The following is a 24130-nucleotide window of genomic DNA, read 5'->3' on the forward strand; positions in this document are numbered from 1 at the left end:
TCAGTTTGTGCCCATTGCCCCTTGTCCTGTCACTGGGCACCACCGAAAAGAGCTTGGCCCCGTCCTCCTGACACCCACCCTGCAGATATTTGTAGGCATTTATAAGGTCCCCTCGCAGCCTTCTCTTCTTCAGGCTGAACAAGCCCAGTTCCTTCAGCCTCTCCTCGTAGGGGAGATGCTCCAGTCCCCTCACCATCCTCGTAGCCCTCCGCTGGACTCTCTCCAGTAGCTCTTCATCTTTCTTGAACTGGGGAGCCCAGAACTGGACACAGTACTCCAGATGAGGCCTCACCAGGGCAGTGTAGAGGGGAAGGAGAACCTCCCTCGTCCTGCTGCCCACACTCTTCTTGATGCACCCCAGGATCCCATTGGCTTTCTTGGCAGCCAGGGCACGCATCCCTCGACCCGCCGGCTCCGAGCACAGGGACCGGAGCGGCCGTAACCTCGAGGACGACAGCAAGGACCCGCACTAGGAGCACGGGGCTGCCACCAGCGCCGGCGCGCTGGCTCCCTGCAGAACGCCCGTCCCGCAGCAACGTGAAGGACTCCACCGCGGTTCCGAATGTTTAACCAGGCGCCCTCGCTCTCTTCCCGGCAGCTTTCCCCTGGGAAGCAGCCGGAGCGACGGCTCCCGCCTGCTTCGTCGGGAAGGGTTTTTCTGACGGGGAGCGGGCAATTTGCCCGCAACGAGGAGCCACGGCTGCGGCGACGGCGAGCGCAGCACCGCTCCGAGCGCTGCTCCTCCCGCTCGCCCCGCGGCCTCCCGGGCGGCCGGGAAAAGCCATTACCTGCGGATTAGGCTTCCGCCCGATTCCCATCACAGGCTCTGGTCACCGCGTGTTTGCTCAACGCTCGACCTTTCAGGCGCCATCACACTCGACACGGCTCGACAGCTTCGGGATTAAACGCAAAAGCCAGACAAATCCATACCTTCACAAGAGGCCCCAGCGGATGCAGCACGATGGGCAGGATCAGGAGAAGAACAAGAGAAAAGGGAAGAAGAGAGAAGCACACCAGCTCCGGCTGCTTCTGCTCGCACCGGTCGCCCCAGCCGGAGCCGAGCCCCGAGCCGGCGGCTCCCTGCCCGCTCCCCGCCGTGGGGACGGGGGTCTGCCCTCCCGTCTCCTCCCGGCCGGGATGCCGCTCACGGCTGCTCTTAACCTGCCAGAGCCCCACTTTCCCCAGCTCAGCCTCTCCCCTGCAGCCCTTGGCCAGGTGGGTGCTGGCCGCACGCGGAGCCTCTCGCGGCGAGCACGCCGGGTAACGCAGCGTGCGGCTGGCGACAAAAATAATTGGGGGTTGTCAGCTGCTCGGCCTCGCAGCAGCGAGGGACTCCCAGGGCGTAAGGCTTTGCTATTTGCAACAAAACTGAGTTTGTAAAGCACTGTCCTGCCTTAGCCAAACTGCGCTCAGAACAAGCAGCCGCGCCTTTAACCTTCGCCGGGGGCCGAGGCAGACACCAAACGGTCCCTTCTGGCTCGAAATCGTAGGTAAAACCCGTGGAAAACGGCGACGCGAGACACTCGCTCTCCGGTTTCGCTGTCGTGGAGCCCTCCCGCAGGGAAACGTCCCGGCCAGGGCTGCGGGCTGCACCCCGCCAGCAGCCGCCCCGCGCCGAAACCCGGGGCGTGGGGAGCGTGTGCCGACACGGGCTCGGCAACGGGCTGCGTTCGCTCCTCGCCTTCGCCGTGACGGCGAGGGAAGGCAGGCTTGGGCGAGGAGTTCGTTACAACAAGGAGACACGAAGCTGATTCACTGCCTCGGGAGAATCCGAGGTGTTTTTAAAATACCATTAGGAAAGAAACGTAAAATACACTTTACCACTAAACGAAGCTTTCTTGAGATTTTATAGGCACAAAATTTTGGACTCGCCACCTCTGCTTCTATCTCAGCTTTCGGTCTCACGCCGTCCATGGGATTACCACAGTGAATTATGGCGGTTTGGTCTGGAAACTGCTGAAAACGGTCATCGAGGTGGGAAGCTTTGGTTAATTTTCAAATAAGAAATGTAAATAAACAGAGAGCTCCTTCCGACCGGCCGAGAGAAACGCCGGTGCAGCAAATCCCCCAAACAAATCAACCGCAGAGGAGCCCCTCGGCATTGCGCCTGCCCCGTGGCCGCGTCCCTGCCGCCGCAGCGGTGCCGTCACCGCGCTCGGGGTCGGGGACAGCCGACCCGGCCCCGCACCGCAGCCCTGCCAGGGGCTCTGCCCGCGTTACGGCCGCACGCCGCTCCTCCACGGAGCCGGGACCCGGGCGAGGCTGCGCCGGCTCTGCCATGGGTCTGGGTTATTCGTGCCAACCCCCCAGGCGCTTCATGGCGCGAGCAGGGGTCCCAGCGCGGCACAGCACCCTGCCCTCGGCTGCCCGGCCGCTCTGCCCGTGCCCGGTGCCTGCTGCACTGCCAGGAACCCGCGTCGGGGGACGGAGGGACGGAGCCGCCTTCCGTCGCGGGCAAGGGGCTGCTCAGCGTCCGAGGCACCCGCCAGCCTTCCCGGCTGTCCTGGGGACGGGAGCGCTCCCGACGCCTCCAGCCCAGCAGCAGCACCTCTGCCGAGCCCCACCAGCCCTCAGCCCGTCATTAAATATGAATTAATTGATTTACTGAGTGATGCACTTGCTTTATATACGGTGGTTTTGTTAAGTAACCGAGGTTTACTAAGTAAATTTGCAAGGCGTATTTATTAGCGCTGCGTAAATCTGAGTAAACAAGCCATTTTTAACCAAGGGAATAATTAAAAATTACCGTGCGCTTCTACTGAAGGGACCACGCAGCCAGGGCTGCGGGTCGGGAGGTTTCATCCCCCCCGGCCGGGCACCCCGGGCCGAGCCACGTCCCGCTCGAGCTACCCCGGGCGGCGGCACCGCGTCTCCCCGTAAGCTCGTGGCTTCCGACCCCACGGCGACGGAGCATCCCCGGCACGAGCCCGCACGCGGGTTTGTCTCCCACCCGGGCACCCCCCGGTCGGGACCGCGGCCGGCCCCGTGTCACCCGCACGCCGCCTCGCCCCCCCAGCTCGTGCAGAACGGCTCCGGAGGAATGTTTTTTTTTGGCTCTCGCGATTAAAAAATTGGCTCCGCAATGCTTTATGCATGCATCTGTTATGCTAAAATAACCACCCTTCCTAACCATGCCCACCTGCTGTCTTTTTCAATTTTAAGTATTTCTAAGTAGCAATCAAATCAGTATAATCTGTTCTTTATCTCAGAAAAACCATTGTGAAAGAAAAATGTGACCATTATGTTACACCAGGGAAAAATACAAGGCCTTTATTTTCAGCCTTCTCTCTGTTCTATCAGATCTCACAGTCCTCATTATGCCCGTCCTATTTAATATTGCTCAAATGCACAGAGCTTTCCTTAATCACCGCAACCTTTCTGCCTCCCCTGAGCTCCCCCCTCCCCGAGGTTAGGGCTTTTTTCCTCTCTTTTTTAATTCAGATACCTAAATACTCGCATCACGGATGCGTTAAGGGTTTCCAGGAGACGGCTCGGCGGATTTGTTTCGGGAGCTGGCTGCTACCGGCGGCGTTGCCATCAGCCGCTGCTGCGCGAGGACCGAGGTGCCAGATCGCGGCACGCGGGATGCGCCAGGCAGAGCCACCACCCACCGGCTGCCGCAGGGAGAGCCAAACAAAACCCGGGCCAATATTGACTCTGCCAGCAATCGCCAGGTTAGGACTGACCGCTGAAACGCACCCAGGTTGCTGGAAAAACACCCAGTTCCGGGGCTTCCAACAAAGCCTCCGGATCGGGGGTCGACGATAAATTCTTATTTACAGACTGGCGGCGAGGGTAGGGGGAGAGGGAGCCCGCTGCAGTTCAGATCCATCGCCCACATGCCAGGAGCCGGTCGCGACGCGCGCTGGGAAGATGTCTCTGATGTGAATCAGAGGGCAGAGGAACCTTTCACCCGTAAAAGAACCCCTAACGGGTGGAGCAGAGCGCATGATGTGCAATGATCTGATGTCCGGCAGGTTTCCAGCTCGAGGATAACCCCGTGCTTGTTTAGGCTCCTTTCGGTTTACTGATCATTCAACCTTTTTCGGGGCCCCCCCCCCCCCCCAGATGGGCTCTGACCACCCCGAACCCCGCAAACGCGGCTCTTGGGCACAGGACCGGCAACGTCACGTTGAAACCGAGCCCTGGCTTGAGAAGCGTCCTTCACGTCATCCGAGGGGCCTCTCTCCGTCCCCCCTGGACTGCGGCGGAGAGGTCGCAGGGTGCCAGCATCCCTCTGCCCGGCCACCACCGCCGCCCCGCACCGCCCGGGGACCTGCTGGCACGGGAAGGGGACAGCCGGCGTTGCCTGCCCGCGCACCGCCGCAGCCGGGGACGCGCAAGCACGGCGCGGGGCTCTTGGTGGCACGTCAGACCCACGTCACCTCCAGGGACCTTCCCGGGACGCGGCCACGGGGGCTGCGTCACCTTGGCACAGATGCGATGCCCACAGCGTCCCGGCACGAGATGTCTCCGAGGAACCGGGCTGCGGAGAAACATGTCCTCCAGCCCGAAGACCTCGGAGCAGCTTTGGTAAGAATGTACACGAAAAATAACCCCTGTCCTTTCCTCCCTTTTTCCCTTCCCAAATGTCAGTTCTAAAAATACGGGCCATTTGCAGGAGAATCCCCCAACACAACAGCTCCTCTCCCCCGGAACACAACGTTCTCGCCGCGTCAGCGAGCGCTGAGCACATCTTCGGTAGCTCAGAAGAGCGGCGCGCAAGGTTCAGGTCACCCAACAGCAATCCAGGGCTGGGGTCAAGCGTTGCTACTGAAGAGCGTGCTCCCGCTGCCATCCCTTTCGCCCGCCGAGAGCTCAGCGCAAACTCCACTTCCGACGCGGAGATGTTTCCTCCGTGTCTCTCCGGTGGCCCTGCTCCTCGCCCCGTGCCACGGCACAGCCCCATCCTCCCCACGCGACGCTGCTCTCCGGGGACGTCACAACGAGCCACAGCCGGCCGGGAACAAAGCTCGCCGCTTCGGCACCCCGTTCCGGCACGTCTTTCGCACACGCTCTCGCACCCAGCTCGGCTACACTTAGCAGATTCTCGTTTCCATAAATAAAAATTAAACAAACACTTAACGAGCGTCATGCATATTAATACCCTCCAGGTGAAGGTTAGCATGAGCTGTGATTGTGGCAAATCCGCATTTGATGAGATTGGCTTGAAAACAGGGGAGATAAACAACCCACAAAAGCCTAAAAATTACAGTAATTTATTCTTTTGACCTCTGCGAGTTTCTGGGTTTTATGCAACTTCAGCCTCCTCCGAGCAACGGCGTTTCGCCCCCTCAGTGCGCTGCGCAGCGGCGGGTGCCGGCACTCTGAAACCGGCTCTGCTCCCCTCGCCTCTCCAGCCGCTCGCCGCGTGTCCGCGATGTCTTACGACTCCGCTCACCGCACGGACAGGGCCGTCCCCGTCCCGGGCTCCCAGCACAGCCGTCGTTAAGCCCTGCTCGCTCTTAGCCAAGCCGAGAAGGACGCTCTGGCCGTCGACAGCGAGCCAACAGCTGGTTAATTAACTCTAACGAAGGCAGCCCGGAAGGATCCGACCGGCGCCTGGAAGCTCTCCACGGGGTCCCTGCTCCGCCGCCGAGCAAAAGGTGCAGCCGCTGCATCAGCACCGGCAGCGTTATCCGAACGACGGGTAATTATTATTCCTTCGTTTCCTGTTTGCTGTTAATCACAGCCGTCTCTGGGAGGAGGATGCTAATGAAGACGTGAGGCGGGCAGCAGGGTCCGCAGCCATTTCTCAATTCATTAGCATCCTGTCACTCCGAGGGGCGACCGCAGACCCGCGTCCCCACCTTCCACCGAGACATGACAGGATAACAAAGCAACGCTGTCGCCAGCCCCGGGGAAGAGCCGAACGCGTTCCTTCAGCTCAGGGCTTGGTACAACGAACCCCAAAACGGCGGGCGGAGCAGCAGCACAGCAGCCCGGCGCCCAGACGAGCCGTGAGGAAGAGCCACCTCGTGCCGCCGCTCGCCCGCAGACGGGGTCCAGCAGCCGGAGCCCCCGCATCTGGGGCAGCTCACGGCACCGGCGGATGCCCTCGCACCCGCACTTCGCGGTCAGCAAGAGTCGGGAGACTCACAGAATATCACAGAATAGTAGGGGTTGGAAGGGACCTCTGTGGGTCATCTAGTCCAACCCCCCTGCCGAAGCAGGGTCACCTACAGTAGGTTGCACAGGATCTTGTCCAGGCGGGTCTTGAATATCTCCAGAGAAGGAGACTCCACAACCTCCCTGGGCAGCCTGTGCCAGGGCTCCGTCACCCTCAGAGGGAAGAAGTTCTTCCTCATGTTCAGACGGAACTTCCTGTGCCTCAGTTTGTGCCCGTTGCCCCTTGTCCTGTCACTGGGCACCACTGAAAAGAGCTTGGCCCCATCCTCCTGACCCCCACCCTGCAGATATTTGTAGGCATTTATAAGGTCCCCTAGCAGCCTTCTCTTCTCCAGGCTGAACAAGCCCAGCTCCCTCAACCTCTCCTCGTAGGGGAGATGCTCCAGTCCCCTCACCATCCTTGTAGCCCTCCGCTGGACTCTCTCCAGTAGCTCATCTTTGACTCCAACCTGCGCTGGGGACCGGTCGACCCTGCGCGGCATTTCGGCGTTTCCCCCGTCAGCTGCCCTACTTGGGTAGTTAAACAGAAAATAGATGCCGCCTTCCCACTGCTGCCTGGTAGGGTGTGCCACGTCTGACGGCCTTTCTGGGCGACCAGACATTTTCACTTTGTTGAAAAAACCCCCAACAAACCTTTGGCGACCACGAGCACTGGCGCTGCCGGCTCAGCGCTCCGCAGAAGCGCCCAGCCCCTCGACGCCGGCGGCACCACGCCAGGCACCGCGCGCTCACAGCTCCCCGGGGCACCGACTGGGTGAAGGCGAACGGCTCCCGGCGTGGGCGCTCCACGTCGCGCCCGGCCAGCAGCTCCTCGCCAGCGGGGCAGATTTACGCCGGCAGCTCGGCATGGCAAACAAGCCCGATCCACCGCGGGCCACAACGCCGTGTTCTCAGGAAGATGGCGCGTGCCATCACCAGCTTTTCGGTTCGGAAATGCGGCTCCCGAGCCACCCGACGGGCTCCCCAGCTAACGAGGTAACAGAGAAGCCAGGCTTTTGGACGGGACCGCAAGCATCCTGCTTCGCCGCGTTCAGGTTTCCGCGCTGCTCCTGGCACCGCGGTACCTAAACCCCACCTCCGTGTGCTCTGATCGGGTGCCATATGTCGCTGGCAGATATTCAGACGAGCTGCGAAGCTGGCGCAAGCATTCACTAAGTCTGCAGAGACAGTTTTTGCTGATCTCCGCTCTCCTGACAGCGGTTTCACCCTCCAGCCGGGCAGCGGCGCGGCGTGAGCCGTCACGGGCTCCAAACCGCGGGCAGCAAACAGCCGGCACAAACCCTCCGCCCCGCAAAGCCGCTTCTCCGGCGGGCTGGGGACATGCCCGTCACACCAGCGAGATGCGCGGACACTGGGCAGGAGCAGCCCGCTTTCCAGCTCGGGGCTCGGCCTCACCCACGACCCTGGGCGGGCAGGGAGGGGGACGAGCCATTTCTCCCTCGCTGCGGCAGAGCAAAGCCGCTCACTCCCCGCCAAAGAAGGATTTTTCGCAGACCCGAGAGGCTGCTGCAGTCAGGGAGACGACCTAAAGCCCTCTCGGCGCGACGGGAGCCCTTGGAAAGCCGCCCACGCCTGCTGGAGCCGTAAGGCCGGTCGCTGGGAACCCATCTGCCCGCAAAACCAGAGCGTTCTGGGCAGGAAAATGAAATTACGCTTCTGGCCGGCGGCACGGCGCGCCCGCGCTCCAACGGCCGCTTCTGCTTTTGGCGAGAGGCTCACGAGCGGCAGGTTTGGCAGCCGCCGGCGCGACGCAGCAGCCGGGAGGTCCCTGCCCACGGCAGCTCCCCGCGTCCAGAAGAAATCCCGTCGGCTCCTTCCCCACCAACAGGCTGCAAAGGCGAAACGTGGTCGATGATCAGGGCCCCGTTACATCTAAGAGGGAAAAATACCCCAAGTGTGTTTGGTGAGAGCTGCTTCCCCCGCAGAGGGCTGCGGGGAAACGCGCTCTCGCAAACAGAACTCCCCTTCCTCTTTTATCTTCCCCTTTTAAGCAAGGGCTGGGGGAAAAGGAGTAATATTTGGCTGAATTCCCCGTGCCTGTCAAAAACCAGCACTCCATCAACACGTAGTCGTGCCTGTCTGTCACCCGCTGGTGCTCCGGCTTGCCGGGAGCCGCGGAATCGCCGCTGACTTCCTCGGGGAGCTCAGCGGCAAGCGGGAGGCGAAGCCTGGCCCTCCCGACGTCCCTGCCCCGAGGACCCAGGTTGCGCTCGGGAGCTCTGGGGACGCAGGATGCAGGAGGGGACCCGGTGACGGACTCTTTGCCCTGCCTTCCTCCCGCGCTGCGGGCAGCAGCTAGCCGAACCGCCAGCGACCACAGAGGGACAGAAGCCAGAGGAAGCTCAGGGCACGCGCTGGCAAAACGGCCCTGTCCTGCTCTGACGCACATCCCTCTTGAAAACACTCACAGCAAGAAAAATCTCACCCCCCTTCCCCCCCTGCTAGGCAAACCTGTCCGAAGGCGCAGGCTCTTCTCCGTGTGCGTTTTTTTAAAAGGACCACGCACTTACATTTAATTAAAAGTATCTACGTAGGAATGAGATTAATTAATTTTCCTTCTACCCGAGAGCCCTCTCATTGTGTTCGCTGAAATGAGGTTTTACAACGTCGTCTCCCCGGCGTCTCCGGGCTAGCTGTCTCCAGACAACACCGGGACCGTTCCTCCGGCTGGCGCGACACCGCTCCGGTTCTCCGAGCGGAAAACGAAGCGTGCGGGGCCAGCCCGCTCTCCGCTCTGGATGTGCTGGGGGTAAAGCTTAGGACACGGGTGGGCATCTCCGATACCCCAGAGCGGCTCCGCTCAGCCCACGGCAGCCCGCACAGCCTGCGAGGCCGACGGCCTCGGCTCAACGCACCCACCCCGACGCGCTCAGCTCGGTGTCGGCACGGCCGGACGACGGTGTGCAGGCGCGCTGAGGATGAGGTGCCAGGAGAGAGCTCCGGAGCCGGGCTGGCAGCGCGGCAGCGGAGGCGAGGACCGCGCTGCGGGCGATGCCGGTCCATGAGCAGCACGCCGCGCAGGCGGCCGGCCCGGCATCGCTGCCTCTGCCCGCTGCCCACGCCACCAGCCCCGACTCCGGCTTCCCCGGGCGATACAAATCAGTGAATCAGCAGCCAGCGACACGCTGCCTTCCACCCCACCGCTTCCCCGCAGCGCCTGCCCGTCTCTCCACGCAGGTCAGGCGCAAAGACGGCGAAGGGCGACGGCTGATGAGGGAACTCAGCGTTTAGCCCTCCCTCTACACTGCCCTGGTGAGGCCTCATCTGGAGTACTGTGTCCAGTTCTGGGCTCCCCAGTTCAAGAAAGATGAAGAGCTACTGGAGAGAGTCCAGCGGAGGGCTACGAGGATGAGGAGGGGACTGGAACATCTCCCCTACGAGGAGAGGTTGAGGGAACTGGGCTTGTTCAGCCTGGAGAAGAGAAGGCTGCGAGGGGACCTTATAAATGCCTACAAATATCTGAAGGGTGGGGGTCAGGAGGATGGGGCCAAGCTCTTTTCAGTGGTGCCCAGCGACAGGACAAGGGGCAACGGGCACAAACTGAGGCACAGGAAGTTCCATCTGAACATGAGGAAGAACTTCTTCCCTCTGAGGGTGACGGAGCCCTGGCCCAGGCTGCCCAGGGAGGTTGTGGAGTCTCCTTCTCTGGAGATATTCAAGACCCGCCTGGACAAGGTCCTGTGCAGCCTGCTGTGGGTGACCCTGCTTCGGCAGGAGGGTTGGAGTGGGTGACCCACAGAGGTCCATTCCAACCCCTACTATTCTGTGATTCTGTGAAATGAAAGGAGAGGAACAAAGCGAGCTCTCCAGCTTCGGAGAGGGAGGGTGCGGAGAGGCGGCCGCACGCGACACTGCACGAACGGACCCGGCTATTCCGCATGGAAAGCAACGCACGGCGCGCTCCAGCCCGCGCCCTTCGCATCCCGATCCCACCGGGCTTGCTTTGCCGCTCCCGGCATAGGCACTGCGGGTGGGAGCACGCCAGCCTGGCACAGCCAAGAGCCCTCGCCGGCGGCGGGCAGCTCGGAGCCGACCCCAGCAGAGCCCCCAAAAGACCCGAGCAGCGCCTGGACCGCGTGCCAGCCCGGCCCAAGCCGCCGGCGATGGAAATTTCCAGCGTCCCCGGCGTGCAGCCGCTCGCTCTCGCCAGACTCCTCTGCCTCCGTCGGCCTGGTTTGCCTGCCTGGCGCTCGGACCAGCAACAAGCAGGGCTTTCTCCTCTTCCCTTCCCTCTGTCCTTCCCACCCTCCGCACTACCCAGCGGCATCGCGGGAGGAGGATGAAGGACGGAGCCGCGAAACAACCACCAGGCTCACAGCTCCTGATAAAGAACCAGCGCCGCGGGAGCCGCGGCTGGATAAAAGCTGGCAGAAGGGAAAGCCTCAGATCCCAATAGAGCACAAAACCAAAAAAAGGAGCATATATGTATATATATATATAGATATATATATATATATATGTATACACACATATATGTACACACGCACGCACCCGCCGCGCCGCTGCTTGGCTCACCGGTGCCTGGCCGCAGCGAGCCCCTCGGAGGAAGGAGGGAAGGAGGGAAGGAGGGAAGGAAGGAGGGCGGGCAGGGGGCAGGAGGGAAGGCAGGAAGCGGGGCAGGAGGGAAGGCAGCCCAGCGCGGCGACCCCCCACCCGCCGCCCCCCGCAGCAGCCCCGCAGCAGCCCCGCGCACGGCCCGCATCGCCCCCCGACGGCGCGGGCGGGGTGCGGGGCACTCACCACCCCGGCGCCGGGTGCCGGCAGCTCCTCGGGACCGCGGGGCCTTCTGCCGGGAGCGGGACGGCTGCAGGCGGACGGAGCGCGGGGGGTCCCCGCCGTGCCCCCGCCCCGCATGCTCCGATTGCAGATGGGCCCCAGGTGCGCTCTTCCACCCCGCCCCCCGCAGCCAAGCGACGCCCCTCCCCGCCCCCCAGCCCCCAAACGGCCCCGGGGATGTGGACAAGGGGGCCGCCCCCCGCCTTCACAGACCCCCCCCCCCGCCCCGAGGAAGAGGAGGAGCCCGTCCAGGCACACCCCGAGACCCCAGCCCCCACCCCCCCTTACCTGCGGAGCCCGGTCCCTGCGTCCCGCTGGAGCCCGCGGGGGGAAGCTGCGGGGCCGGGGAGGGGGGGCATGGCCCCGGCACCCCCCATCCCCTTGGCTAATGCCGGTGGGGCCCTGCTGCAGGGGCAGTGGGGGAGCGCTTGCTGCCCCCGGAACTGCCCGTGTCCCACCGCAACCCCCTTCTGCCCCCGGGAACTGCCCCACGTCCCACCCGAACCCCCTTCTGCCCCCGGGAACTGCCCCACGTCCCACCTGAACCCCATTCTGCCCCCGGGAACTGCCCCACGTCCCACCCAGATCCCCTTCTGCCCCCGGGAACTGCCCCACGTCCCACCCGAACCCCCTTCTGCCCCCGGGAACTGCCCCACATCCCACCTGAACCCCCTTCTGCCCCCGGGAACTGGCCCACGTCCCACCCAAACCCCCTTCTGCCCCCGGGAACTGCCCCACGTCCCACCCAAACCCCCTTCTGCCCCCGGGAACTGCCCCACGTCCCACCTGAACCCCATTCTGCCCCCGGGAACTGCCCCACGTCCCACCCAGATCCCCTTCTGCCCCCGGGAACTGCCCCACGTCCCACCCGAACCCCCTTCTGCCCCCGGGAACTGCCCCACATCCCACCTGAACCCCCTTCTGCCCCCGGGAACTGGCCCACGTCCCACCCAAACCCCCTTCTGCCCCCGGGAACTGCCCCACGTCCCACCCAAACCCCCTTCTGCCCCCAGGAACTGCCCCACGTCCCACCCAAACCCCCTTCTGCTCCCGGGAACTGCCCCACGTCCCACCCGAACCCCCTTCTGCCCCCGGGAACTGCCCCACGTCCCACCCAAACCCCCTTCTGCCCCCGGGAACTGCCCCACGTCCCACCCGAACCCCCTTCTGCCCCCGGGAACTGCCCCACGTCCCACCCGAACCCCCTTCTGCCCCCAGGAACTGCCCCACGTCCCACCCGAACCCCCTTTTGCCCCAGGAACTGCCTCCCATCCCATCTGAAACTCCCTTCTGCCCCCGGGAGCTGCCCCACGTCCCACCTGAACCCCCTTCTGCCCCCGGGAACTGGCCCATGTCCCACCCAAACCCCCTTCTGCCCCCGGGAACTGCCCCATGCCCCACCCAGACCCCTTCTGCCATCAGGAACTGCCCCACGTCCCACCCGAACCCCCTTCTGCCCCCGGGAACTGCCCCACGTCCCACCCAAACCCCCTTTTGCCCCAGGAACTGCCCCCATCCCACCCGCAGCACCCCTGCTGCCACGGCGAGCCCCGGGCTGCCCGCGTCCGGACCCGAGGCGCGCAGCCGGCAGCCCTGACCCGGGCTTTGCACAGTGCAGCCTTGCCGGGGCACGAAGGGCTGCGCGGGGCGGGGGGCAGGAGCACGCCTCCCCGCCACCCCTGCTTCTCACCGCCGACGGAAGAGCACCAGCTCCCACTCCACCCCGTTCAAGCCCCCCCAGTTTTCACACTCCTAAGGCAAGCCCCCGGCGTCCGTCGCGCTGGGAGGGCGAGCGCCAGCCCGAGCCCTGGCAGGCGGACGCAGGACGTTTCGGCCGACCCCGCGCGACAGCAGCGGGGCCGTAGCAGGGCAGGGGGCTCAGCTCCGGGGCACGGAGGGGCTCGCTGGCGCAGGGACGCTGGCGAGCCTCTGCCCCCCGTCCCGTCCCGCTCCCGGAGCACCGGGCGCACGCCAGGCCGGCCGAGCCGACGAGCGGTCGGGCAAACACGCGCCAGAGAGTTACAGCGGCGGCACGGAGAGAATTGGAGCTGCGCTTGGCAGCGAACCAGGCATTTAGGAGCTGGGGAGAGTGACTGGCGCAGATTAAATGCGTTATAGATCGGCGGGAGGAGAGGCGAGCAGGAGACGAGGTGGCTCATTGACACCCCTCGGGCGGCAGGGTGAGGATTTGTTTACGTGCCGCTCTGTAATCAAGCAGGAACGAATGCAAGACACGGGGCCTTAATTTCCCATTTGCAATCAAGGCCACGCGCACCTTTTCTTACTCACAGAAAAACAAGGCCGTTCTCCTCGTTCTGCTCAGCGGCGGCATTACCCGGGGTAGGGAACACCACCCCGGCGCGGTGGGGCCGGTTGGGGACGGGGAGCTCCCGGGACGGCGGGCGCGGGCAGGAGCCCGGCTCTGCGTCACGCCCCGGTCACCGCCGGAGCGATGTCCCGGGCGCTGCGGACCCCCGGACTGGAGCCGGTCACCTGCGCTGGGTCTCACGGGAGCTGCGGCGGGGGCACGACCAGCTTCACCCGCCGCCCCAGTTTCTGCCCCAGTGAGGGGGGCCCGGGCAGCACCTCCCATCCCAGCGCTGCCCACCTGGGAAGAGGACGCGGAGAGCCGGCCGCGGGCACAGAGAGACAGCGGAGAGGGGACGGCCGCGGAGGGAGGGTGAGGAGGAGCAGAGGAAGGCAAGCACGCGGAGCGTCGTGGGCTGAGCTCACCTTCTCCGCCTCATCGACATTCCCGTGCCGCTGCCATTTTGCGGAGGTTCTGCCAAGCCGTCGCCCGCGCAGCCGGGAGCGGGGCTGCCGCGCGCGGAGGCAGCGAGGAGCCGGCGCCGGGAGGCTGCGGAGCCGACTACAGAGGAGGGCTTGTGATCAGATATTCCCTTTGCTCCCGGCAGCCTTCGCCCACGTCACGCGCGCCGGCTCCGGCGGGCGAGACGACGCCGGGGCTGCTCACCCGCCTTCTTGCAGCGCGGAGCCAGGGGCGAGGGCTCCCGGGGAGGGAGGGGGGTCCAGCCGCCGCGGAGCCGGGCTGAGGGCTGCTTAACCCAGGGCAGAAGGCTCCGCACCCCAAACCCTCTGCCAACGCCCAGCCGCCGGCATGCAGGCTGCCCGGGCAGCGCTGCAGAGATCCACCGCAGCGCTCCCCTCCCCGCAGCCCCTGCGCCAGAGTCTGGTTATTCAGCCACGTTTGTCCATTTTCTTCAGCCAAAGTGTGTATTTTTACCCAAAGCGTGTCTCTTCCACCGACGTTTCCCCGGGAGCTTCTGCGCTCGGCGAGGAGCAGCAGGGCACGCAGAGCTCTGCCCGTCTGCGGAACCACCTTTCCTGCCCCTGCCCTACACCCCCAGCGAAGGACCCAGCCCCCGCCGCCTGCGTGCTGGCGCTGGCCGGGAGCGAGCCGCGAGGCCATGGAATGGGACGAGGCCAGTTACAACTTTCGTGGGCCGCTAGGCTGAGATTGTTTTCTCGGTCGCACTAATTCGGACGCGGCACGCTCCGAGGGTGTCCTGCGCTCACCCGCGAGCCCCGACGCGTCAAGGCAGGGCTCGGGGACCGGCTGCCGCACGGGGACCGGCTCCCGGCATCGCCTCCCGTCGCTGCGTCCCTCGGCGGGGATGGGGCCTGCGGAAAAAGCTCCCGGCCCCTTGCCGGGCCCCGCTGGTGGCACCGCGCCCGGCGTCCGACCTGGCGTCTGTCACAGCGTCGTTTGCCGCTAATGACGTGGCGCAAGCGTTCAAGGCCTGGACTTTGGGCTGCAGCGCCTGGCAGAGCAGGCGGTCATCACCCAAGGCAGACTGGGTCACCAAGTTAAAGTAATTCCTCCCTGTACGTGGCTAAAAAAATAAGTAACTTAAGAATCGTATTACTTAGCTAATAAAATAATTGTGCAGTTAGGACCAAATGACTTCCGCGGCTTGGGAAAATGTTCAGTCCAGGGCAAACACTATATTCTTATTTTAAGTAATGATCATTTTCTTCAAGTTTGTGAAAACCTAGAAGTGTCCTCAGCTGCTTTTAATGAAAAAGGCCCAAAAGCCGCAGGGTCGCGTCCAAAGGGAGAACGTTTCTGCGGCCGGTCGCCAGGGACAGCAGCTTCACAAAGTCTGGTTTTTTTAGCGCTGTTCTTCTCAGCTTTCCCCACCAAAGCTTTGACGTCTGAAAAGTCGGTGCAAAGCATTTCGCTGGGAAGCCGCTCCGGAGCGTCACATCCGCGTTTCTGCTCACCCATCTGCACCGCCTGCGCAGGGCCGACGAGCCAAGAACCGAAGCGTTTAGGTGCAAGAAGAACAGCGCTGCCCAGCAGCCTTCACAGACCTGAAGGGTCTGGACCGCTGGCAGGAGAAATCCCAGACTTTGTGGTTTAGTTTCCAGGAACCCCCGGGGCGGCCGTGGGAAGCCCCGGAGCACCTGAGACCTGCTGGGCACGGCAGAGGACGAAAGGGGGGACGCTGGGTGTCGCGGGGAACCCCGCTGCGACCTCTCGAGCCCTAGCCAGGGAGCAGCAGGAGGTTTCCGAGCAGGCTGAGCTCCGGGCACGGCCCGAAACAGCCGGACAAGCGGCCGGATGCGGGACGCCGGCAGCAGAGCGAAGCGACCGCGCCGCCGTCGCAGCGCGGCCGCCCTGGCAAGCCCACCGGCAGCGGCCAACGGCCCGACCCGGGGCCACCAACAGCCCGGGAGCCCTGCGACGCGCGTCACTGAGCTACAAAGGACCTCTCTGCGTCGCAGCGTGCCGAGAGGGACGCTCCGGGCAGCTCACGCCAAGCCGAGCGCGGAACGAATCGGGCTGCGGTGCTCGGGGAGCCACAGCCTCGCCACGCTCCGCGCCCTCGGCGGTGACGGGCGCTGGGGACCGGCCTTCTCCCACAGCCCGACTCCCGATCCCCCACGTCCCAGGCAGAGAAAAGATTCCAGTGCCCCTGGAAAAGCCGTGCCCCGTGGAAATGCCGCTGGCCCAGTTCCCGTGGCCGCGAGGGGCTCGGGGACAGGGGAGCGAGGAGCGGGTGGGGAGGGAACGCCGCTGCCTACCTGACGCCGTAACCTGGCCGGCGACACCGCAGGCGTGAGACGCAGTCAGCTCCGGCTCCGCGGGGAAAAAAGCCTCGAGGGCCAGCGTCGGGGACCTGCGGTGTTAAAGGCTCTTGCGCATTGAAACAATTAAAAACCAGCCAGCCTAACTAGCAGGGAAGATGCGTTCAGACCCCAGTCACCGACGGAAAAGAATGGCTGCTGCTTTGCCCTGCGCTTGTTTCCCGAGCATCAGAATTTCTCCAAGAAAAACGTCGCTTCTCCAATAGCGACGTGAAGCGCGCCCAGCGCCTGAGAGCGCCGAGCACCAGCCCTGGAGCAGCCGCTGCCGTCGGCACGCGAGCCCGGGCGCGCACGGCTCCTCGCGGCCCAGCGCAGGGTGGTTACGTACGGTCATGGCGGCAGCGTGCCTCCCGGTAGGACGTCCTGGGCGGAAAGCAACCGCTTTTCTCCTCCTCCGTTGTCCGGAACGTGAAAGCTCGACGCTTCTGATGGCCGGGCCGCGGCCGCCCCGTCGCCTGCTTCCAGGGGACGCGGGTCTGGGGTCTGCGCACACCACGCCTCACGCTGCCGAAATCCCGAGCGTTTCACAGGGAGACGCCCCGGAGTCTGGCAACGACCAGAACGGGACCGGAGACAGGAACGGGGCAAGGGGGCTCATGCGTGTCAACGCTCACCCCCGCGAAGGCGCCAACGAGCTTTACCTGACGCGGCGCGCGGCGGGCGGCTTGCCGGCGGCGGTCACGGCGATCGCCGCCTGCGTCGCGGCACGGGACAGAGCGCGCCGAGCGAGATTTGGTTTTGTAACATTAACTTTTTTTTATTAAGAAGACAGATATTTTATAGTACTTCTTTTCCTTTGTAAAAATGGTATACATGACCCAATACAAAATGTGAATGGGAACAGATGGATATGCGTTTTCTTACACTGTAACACCTTCGAGGGACACCTGAAAACAGAACTGGCCTAAGGGGAGAAAACAAAAGGGCCGGGTGAATAAAGAACAAGGTTGTTTATCGTCCGCTCCGCGTCCTTCATCTGCAGCACTCCTTTAAACAAGGTTGTTCTTTCTTCACGCTGCAAAATCCTAATGATCTAAAGCTGTACAAAGAAATACTCAACAATACATTTCCAACAGTGCACTGTATACTGAAGAAAAAATACATAAACCGATATACAACTAAAATTCGGAATTTCCCGGTTTTTATCCTGGGGTTTTTTTTTTTTTTTTTTTTTTTCCTTTTTCCAATGCGTGGGGCCGAAACTTTGCGATCATCTACCTGAGACGGAAAACACCAATCAAAACACATGAACCTGAGACATGTCAACATCGTAAGTCAAAGTTACATCGGTAACACTGCACTACTGTACACTTCCAAAACAAAGACGGGCTGCTCGCACCCAGGTGCCGAAGCCCCGGCCGCCGCCGCGCCGGCCGCTGCTCCTCGCCGTGGCGCGGGGTGCCGATGGTGCCCAAGGCTCAGAGCTGCGCTCGACAGGGAAACGGCGTGCGCTTCCGCGAGGCTCTTCGTGAAGAGGAGAAAGCGGAGCAGTGCTGGGGAACGGGCTCGCTCTCTGCCGTCAGGCCGTCCCGCTCCCAGGGGCCTCCCGCTTGTAATGCTTCTGCCAAAAACCACAATTAAAGGAAAACGAAACCCGCACGAGAAGGCTCCCCCGAAACCCCTAAAAAAACCCCAAACCTGACGCTAAGATTAATGCTTCCCTTAAATAAACCAGCGTACATTTTCCACGTAAACACAGTTTAAAGAAAAGAACAAAAAGCGTGGTCCGAAACGCAAGCTGCCTCACCGCAGAAACCCCGGCCTACGTGATTTTACCGCCGCCTTCCCGCTGCCTGCGGTTCCCGTTCGCCCAGCCCCTCCCGCGCACCTATGGCTTTGTGAGTCAGTGAGCGCTGCCGCGCGCGCCCGCGCTGCGCCCGGCGGGTGGGAAAAAGGCAGCTTCGCGCTCCGGCTGCTCGCCGCCCCGGCGCGGCTTCGCCTCCTCCGGCACACCGGGGAGCGGCCGGCGAAGCGTGCCGGAGCGGCTGGCGGGGGGGACGAGCCCCCGGCCCCGCAGCCCCTTGGCCGCGCGAGCTGCGGCCGCCAGCGTCGCGAGCACCTGGAAGGCGGCAGCCACAGACGGGGGTCTCGCCGCTCGTCCACCCGAGCCCGCGCGACGACAGAGGGGACGGGGATGGGCACACCGAACGGCAAACTACGGAGTCTGAAACGTGCTAGTTCTCCTCTGAGGAGCGCGAGCTCCGAGCGGAAAACGGCGAAGCGAGAAAGAAAGGGCAGCCCCCTCCGAGGAAGCCCGCTGCTCCCCGGGGTCCCAGCAGGCAGCTCCGGCAGGAGGACGGGCAAGGGAAACGCAGAGCACGGCAACCCGAAGGGAACTAACGCACAGAAGCCCCTCTTCTTCCCAGCCTCCCCCCGACCCCAACGAACAGAAATGAAACAAGGCACAGAATCTTCTGCAAATGACTTCACTAAACTAAATCCAAGCTGGACTTGGCCAAAGAAAGAAAACCCAAACGAACGGAGGTGTCGAACAGCAGAGTGTACTTTACGAGGAATATTTTTACACAGCGAATCCCGGACCCTCCCAGCCTCACCACTCTCGGCCCAGCTGCTTTTTTGTTTGTTTGTTTTCTCTAAAAAAACCAAAGACACAAGCTGGTTGCAACCACCAATATCGCTGTCTCTTTAGCGTTTAAACAGGGCCAGTAGTAACCGTCCGCGGTTGGACACCTCACAGAAAGCCAGGCTGCTCTAGATGAAGTACTCCTTCTTTTCCTCGGAGTTGTTCTGTCCCCCCTCTGCATTGATGATGGCTGTGTCTGCGTCGGCCGCGTCGTCGGCTCCTTTGGCTTCGTGAGTGAAGTACGTGCCTGCAAGGCAAGCGGGAGGTCGCGGGGCTCGCCGCGGGGCTCGGCAAAGCGCCACGAGAGCGAGCGACGAAGGCGCGAGCGGAGAGGGCAAAAAAACCCCACGGGAGACGCGAAAATCCCCAGCTGGGGCGTGAAAAACCCAGCGACAAGCCCGGCTGCTGCCGCCCGGGGCGGGAGGTCCCTGCCCCGGCTCCATCGCTGGAGACCCCCGGGCCGGCCACGGCCCTGCTCCCACCCGCGACGGCGTCTTGCTCGCCGCAGCGCCCGGCTTCGGGGACGAGCTGCGCCGGCGCAGCTCCGCGCGTCGTTACAGCCGGCAATTAACGCCGCGACAGGAGACCGGGTCCGGTCTTCGCCTTACCTTTATGTCTGGCAAAATATCGCCCTAAAATGATGAGCAGGCAAAGCATCGCGAACACGACGACGGCCACGACGCCGCCAACCACCGCGTGGTCCACGCTCCGGATCGCCCCTTCCTCACCTGCGCGGGAATCTGTGGAGACCAGAAGAGGAGTGAGGACGCGGCGCTCGCCACGACGCGCTCCGAGGGCTCTGGCAGCAGCGGCCCTCGGGGCGGGGAGAGCCGCCCGCGCGCTCTCGGGGGGCGAGGGGCGAAGCGCAGCGACTCGACCGAGGAGTTGGGGCAGGGGCTCTGCCCCGCGCCGCGCGGACCGGGCGGCAAGGCGTGCGTTCTCCGCTACGAGCAGCAGCACTACGACTACGCAGGCGGGAGGCAGCCGGGAGAGCGGGAGGGCGCGGGGGCTGTCGGTGGGACGCGCTTCGGGCCGTTTCCCCAGAACGCTCGCCACGTTCGGCCTCCCCGCGGCACGGCGAAGGGCAGGGCGGTGGGGGAACGTCACTCCCTAGCTCTGGGGAACATCTCCCCTTCCGCCCAGCGAGCTCCTCGACCCGACCTGCCCAGCCCGGCGCGGTGCGGGCGCCGACAGCCGCCCTCTCCCCCCGCCGCGCCACGTTACCTCCTTCCACACAGCCCGTGCTGCCCGGCCAGGTCGCGGCGTCCGAAGGCACGAAACTCCCAGCCCGCGCTACAAACCCTCCTCCAAAGCAGACGGCGAGCGATAACCGTGCAGTGCCTCCAGCCGCCCCGTTTCATTTATTTAACTCCTCGCCCCGCAATTAGTCTTCTTTTCTAAGCGCCTCTCCCGTCGGCGGCCGTCACCCGCGAGAGGAATGACTTATTTGGCGGGGGAGCGGCTCCGAAATGAACCCCGCATGAGCTACGGCCGTGTAAAATGAATGTATAGCAGGGTAAACAATTTTAATTTAGGAACGCAGCTACATCAACCCTCACTGCAATCCTAACGGCAACCGAGATTTATCACGCGGGAAAAAACAATTATTCTCCCGTTGATTAATACATTAACATTTTGGAATAGAAGCTAAACCATTGTCTCTGGGTTTTTTTTATGGAGTCAAGCGCGACACCTCCATTAAAATGATTTACTGGCCATACCTTGCGATTTAAGCGCAGCAGCAACAGAAACGGTAAAAATCTTTTAACTTTACATGATTTGTGAAGTCATATGTGAAGGATTTACCATTTAAATCTTTCACTACAAGAAGCACACGGCCCATAAATCTGTCCGGCGTGCAGTTGCCCGGACGCCTCAGAGAAATGCATCTCACCGGCACGGCCGAGAGTGCAAGTGCAAGTCAATTTTTAAGCAAGATTTATCTCCGTCTCCCTCCGAGGAGCAGAGCAGCCCTCTGAAGCCTCCACCTCTAACAATATTTGAAGTTTATCGATCAAGCGCGCAGACCCGTGACAACCAAAGGTAATGGTGCTCTTTTCAGCCGCAGCCTGACACAAAGCTCTCGAGCAGGAGCCCGGGATTTACGCTTTCTGTCGATATTTCCAGCTCGGCTCCAAGATGAAGGACCGAGGGGCCCGAGTAAATAACTCCTGACCGAGAGCACCGTAAAGCGCCTTTTAATTAAAGCAATTTGAGAAAAAAGCCCTCCGAGCAACTTCTGGAAGCCGGCGCCCCGGCACAGGCAGCGGGACGCCGGGCTGAATGGGGCCGGGCGAGGCGGACATCGAGGGGCTGCGCAAAGCTCCAAACCGCGGCCAAAACCCGCGATTCCCCCGCAAACCGAAAGCGTTCGCCGCCACAGCGCCCGCATCGCAGCCATTCGGGAGAAACGGGCGTGCCTGGCAGTGGGGGTCCTCTCCCGTCGTCTCCAGCAGGAACAGAGCGCAACGGCACCGCGGCTCTGGCCATCCCCGCCGGGGAAGTGCCAAGCCGACCGCCGCGCCCGGGCCAAGACCCTGCTGCCTGCCCGCGGCAGCAGCTGGGGAAAAACCAGCAATCCCGGCCGCTCCGGGTCGCTACCGCCCACCTACAGCCCTCTCGCCGCGGCGCTCGGCTCCGCTAACCCGGCCCTCCGAGGACTGACTCTCCGCGACGCAGCCAAGCCCGCCTCATCACAGAATCACAGAATGGTCGGGGTTGGAAGGGACCTCTGTGGGTCACCCTGTCCAACCCCCTGCCCAAGCAGGGTCACCTACAGTAGGCTGCACAGGACCTTGTCCAGGCGGGGCTTGAATATCTCCAGAGAAGGAGACTCCACAGCCTCCCTGGGCAGCCTGTTCCAGGGCTCCGTCACCCTCAGAGGGAAGAAGTTCTTCCTCATGTTCAGACGGAACTTCCTGTGCCTCAGTTTGTGCCCGTTGCCCCTTGTCCTGTCACTGGGCACCACGGAAAAGAGCTTGGCCCCATCCTCCTGACACCCACCCTTCAGATATTTGTTAAGCATTTATAAGGTCCCCTCGCAGCCTTCTCTTCTCCAGGCTGAACAAGCCCAGTTCCCTCAGCCTCTCCTCGTAGGGGAGATGCTCCAGTCCCCTCACCATCCTTGTAGCCCTCCGCTGGACTCTCTCCAGTAGCTCCTCATCTTTCTTGAACTGGGGAGCCCAGAACTGGACACAGTACTCCAGATGAGGCCTCACCAGGGCAGTGTAGAGGGGAAGGAGAACCTCCCTCCTCCTGCTGGCCACACTCCTCTTGATGCACCCCAGGATCCCATTGGCTTTCTTGGCAGCCAGGGCACCCTGCTGGCTCATGGTTAACCTGTCGTCCACCAGGACGCCCAGGTCCCTCTCCGCAGAGCTGCTCTCCAGCAGGTCCACCCCAAGCCTGTACTGGTGCATGAGGTTGTTCCCCCCCCGGTGTATGACCCTGCATTTGCCTTTGTTGAACCTCATCAGGTTCCTCTCTGCCCAGCTTTCCAGCCTGTCCAGGTCACGCTGAATGCTCATCCGCCCGAGCAGCTGCTTTAGACAAGTCCCGCTCCGGTTTTTCTAAAAAAAATTTTTTTTTGTTTTTATTTTAGCATCCAGTTCCGCTCGGCTGCGCTGAGGCGGAGACAGCAGCAGCCCGGACCGGGAGGATGAATGTCTTGTTGACATCTGGAACAGCGGAGGAGAGCAAACACACTGAGTTACAGCTCTATAATGCGCCTCGAGCACGCATTTTGCATCGAGAGGCGTTTTTTCTTCATCACCATAAATTAACGCTCTGGCACGACGAAGGCTGCGCACGGGCTGGCGCGCTCGTCCTGGCGGCAGCAGCCCCTGCCAGGCCCGGGCTCCTGGGAGCCGGAGGCTCGTGCCCAACGTCCCTCACGGCTTCTCTCCAACGCGCAGCAGGGGCCGGCGTGCGGAGACAGCGCTTCCCCGAGGAGGGACCTCAGCACAAAACAGAAGAGCCTATTAAGTATGCTTTCGTCTACTGGCATGCACAGGGCCATTCTTCTCAATTACTTCTGTTAGAAAAGACCTCTGCGAAGTGCTGGCCGCAAGCTCACGTGCGTGGCTCAATAATTCATGGTCCAGCTTACACGCCACGCTAACATCAGAGACCTCCCGAGGACGCCCCGTGGCTGCGAGCGGCCCAGCACCAAGCGAGACGCAGGCTGGGGTGCCGGCACGGGCTCCTCGGCTTCTCGGCGACGGGGAGCGAGAGCCCGCCGGCGCCCGGGACCCGCAGCCGCGTCCTCCGCTCGGCTCTGCGGGCCGAACAGCCCTGTCCTCCGACGAACCCGCCGCCTTCAGAGGCACTCAGACGCTGCGTCGATTTGCTCTCCGAACGCCTCGCCATTTTTAAGAAAAAATTCGGATTTTTAAAAGTTTTTTTGGCCTCTCGTGTATTCTCCCTTCTTTGGAAGCCGGAAAGTAAAAACCGGGCGCCGTGGGAGGCCAGGGAACACGGTCCCCATGGCAAAGCCAGCGACGCCTGCAGCCCCGCCGTCGCCGCTCTCCTCCTCCCATCTCTCGCTCCCCAGCGACGGATCTTCCCCGCGCACGCTACTCCAGCGCGACGCCGCTCCCTTTGCCGGACACCCCTCCTCCGGCACCTCCTCTCCGCCCCAGCCTCACCACCTCGCCGAGCTCCGTGCGCTCCCATCGCATCTGCGGAGCGAGGAGTAATCCCCAAGTTCGCCCCAGGAAAGAGCAGCTTGACCTTACGCTCCGGAATCTGCCTTACAATGCGGTCTCCGATTCACCAAAGCCGCTCCCGCTTCTTCGCATCTCCGATTAGCAAAGGAATCACAACTTTATTGCCGAAGAGGGACTGGACGAGATGGCAGGAATTGACAAAACGCCACATTATTTGCTAATCCCAATATGTTATTCTTCCTTAAGATTTGCTTTTCTCAGCACCAATTCAATTATAGATGCTACAAATCCTTCTGACATTTAATTCCCCCTTGTCAGGGAGCAGTAAATGTATACATGCAGAGCCTTCCCATTAAGATGTTAATATATATGGGAGCGTGCTGGCCTTCCAATCGAAGTCAGAATTTTCCTATTAGGCTTCGGTTCTGGTTTGCCCGTGCTTTTTCCGCGGGTGGGAGTGGGAGGAGGGAGGGCAGAGCGCGGAAAGGCGCAGACGTGGCTGCGTGCTGCGAACACCACGCGCACCTACGCGGCTACTCCGCACCTACTCCGCGCCCCGGCTGCAGCGGCGCTTTGCCCGACACCGCAGCACCTCACAGGAAAACCGTGGTGACGGTGGCACAGTCTGCTTCCAGCCCCTGAATGCAGGGAGAAGAAAAGAACCCAGTTCTCTTTTCAAGCGCTGCGCTGCCTGCACCCGCTGCGCTGCCAGCTAGCACCCGCGATTTGAACCTGCCAGCAGTCGCGGGGCTTCGGGCAGGGGGAGCCGCTTTTTAAAAATTAAGTCTATTAACGATCTCAGTTTTCTAGCGTTCTTGTAGATGGAGCTGTTTAGATCCAGCTTTCTGGGGACTGTCTCAGG

At 62.6% G+C, this 24130-nt stretch overlaps 2 protein-coding genes across 7 annotated transcripts in view; one reads left to right on the top strand and one right to left on the bottom strand.

Moving 5' to 3' along the window:
* Positions 1-24130, top strand: part of PAFAH1B2 (platelet activating factor acetylhydrolase 1b catalytic subunit 2) — a 640582-nt gene that overhangs the window by 187653 nt on the left and 428799 nt on the right. The window lies entirely within an intron of this gene.
* The window catches only part of CADM1 (cell adhesion molecule 1), a 129181-nt gene continuing 121799 nt past the window's right edge, over positions 16749-24130 (bottom strand). For all 6 annotated transcript variants that reach the window (XM_075442271.1, XM_075442276.1, XM_075442275.1 and 3 more), the window contains 2 exons: positions 19210-19341; positions 16749-18848 (listed from right to left, as the gene is read on the bottom strand). In XM_075442271.1, coding sequence (XP_075298386.1) covers positions 18730-18848; positions 19210-19341 — 251 coding nt within the window. In that variant the 3' untranslated portion in view covers positions 16749-18729. The remainder of the gene's footprint in view (positions 18849-19209; positions 19342-24130) is intronic.

This window comes from Opisthocomus hoazin, chromosome 24 (assembly GCF_030867145.1).
Source record: "Opisthocomus hoazin isolate bOpiHoa1 chromosome 24, bOpiHoa1.hap1, whole genome shotgun sequence".
Taxonomy (NCBI): Eukaryota; Metazoa; Chordata; class Aves; order Opisthocomiformes; family Opisthocomidae; genus Opisthocomus; species Opisthocomus hoazin.